Source organism: Branchiostoma belcheri, unplaced genomic scaffold (genome assembly GCF_001625305.1).
Source record: "Branchiostoma belcheri isolate BF01 breed outbred unplaced genomic scaffold, Haploidv18h27 scaffold126, whole genome shotgun sequence".
NCBI classification, from domain to species: Eukaryota; Metazoa; Chordata; class Leptocardii; order Amphioxiformes; family Branchiostomatidae; genus Branchiostoma; species Branchiostoma belcheri.
In genome coordinates, this window is record NW_017802669.1 from 260,463 (window position 1) to 262,289 (window position 1,827).

The following is a 1,827-nucleotide window of genomic DNA, read 5'->3' on the forward strand; positions in this document are numbered from 1 at the left end:
CCTGTGTTCTCTATCATTTTCGTAATGCTTGTCGTTCTCGTAATGAGCGTGGTTTTTATCGTACCGGTAATATTTGTGTTCTTCATCGTTCTCATAATGTCCGTGTTCTCTATCATTCTCGTAATGCCCGTGTTCTTTCTCGTTCTCATAATGTCCGTGTTCTCTATCATTCTCGTAATGTCTGTGTTCTTTCTCGTTCTCGTAATGTCGGCCTTCTTTCTCGTTCTCGTTATCTCCTTTCGATCCTATTTCGCCGTTTTCACTGTTTTGCAAGACAGACTCCTCCCCATATTTTCTGACAGGCTTCAAAACCGCTTCCGGGTCCTCCCGCGCACGTAGCGCCTGTCTCTGCCAGTCAAGGATCCGTTTGGTGCACCAGAACCTCAGTCCTACCCGTCTGACGTACAGCGTGTCCGGCGGGCGGCAGGAGACATCGGCGGGCGGACGTGGCTTCTCCTTCGGTCGAACCGCATCAGCTGAGGCGACTTTCATCTCGTAAAAGGGCTGTCCTTGCTTCTCTGTGTCTTTGGCATTGGTGACGTCCATCTTGTAAAATGGTTGTTCGTGTTCTTCATCCGCAGGGGCGATGTCCATTTCATAGAACGGTTGAGCTGTGGCATTTTTGATCGCATCTTGTGTTGCCAGAAAGTCGCGGTCTTTCTGTTCAACCACCACAGGGGCAGGCACTGGGTGAAGAGAAGCAATAAAGTGTATCGGTGTAAAAATAAGTAACAAGAAACTGCCTAAATTACAAGTAAGTCATCGCATAGCCCAAGTAAAAAAAAGTAAAAAAAAAGTAGGAAGATTAAAAAACACCGATGTCCACTAAAACACCTAGAACATGTCCGACTTGAATGGGTCATTGTGACAATCGGCGTTTAAATTGCCCAATGTGTTGCCAATGATTCTCTACACATGAATGGTAAACATGCAAGCCAGAAAAAACATGAAAGACATATTTGTTCACACTGTACATTGCGTAGAAAATGCCACTTAGTTTACAATAGTGGGTTGTTGTATGATCAAAACCAAACACATGTGCGCTACTCTATGGTTACGTTTTGCATTAACTTGCAATTGTGTACGAACAGGTTTTTCAAACATATGTCTCTTTAGCCCATAATTCGTATACATTCATTCATTCAGTCGCAGAGCGTTACCTGCTCCGTATACTCCGTGTACTGTCGGATTTTCATCATACCTACTACGCGAGCTGTCGGATATTAAGTCGGCGTCACGTAGCAGGCAAATAACTCTGCCGACAAGTCTGCAAGCTCAAAGGCACTGGAATGCGACCGGTATCCTCTTGATCATTGTTCGATTCGTAATCAGTATCGCCGGTATAACCTCCCTTCGGCGTAACACACCAGCTTTGCTGGTACGCGGCGCGACGGCAGCTGGCTTAGCTAGATTTCACCGAACGACTTGTTAAAGCCAACCTTTGCATCTACCTACAGGAGTTGTTTAAAGCTATCTAGTGATGATGCCCAACTATATATACTTGCCTTTTTGACGCCAGCCTAACGGTCGCAATTGATAACTGCATGACAAATTGATACTGTCTGGTCAATCTGATACTGTCTTTGCAACCCAGCCACCAGAAGATCTGCTTGGAGATTAGGTCACTGACAGAGTGACACGAACGTTATAAAACAGTTGGAATTATCAAGGGACATACTGAGTCTGGTGCAGCTGTAACGTTATAACTAAGTCATTTTACAACAACAACAACAACAGCTTCTTTCCCCGGACTGCAAAACTATGGAACTCTCTTCCAAACAGATGCTTTCCATCCGACTACAATCCACAAAGCTTCAAAACAAAGGT

General features: G+C 44.8%; 1 protein-coding gene across 1 annotated transcript in view; it reads right to left on the reverse strand.

Moving 5' to 3' along the window:
* Positions 1-1,827, reverse strand: part of LOC109463426 — an 11,067-nt gene that overhangs the window by 6,478 nt on the left and 2,762 nt on the right. Inside the window, 1 exon segment of the mRNA XM_019760244.1 lies at positions 65-686. Coding sequence (XP_019615803.1) covers positions 65-686 — 622 coding nt within the window.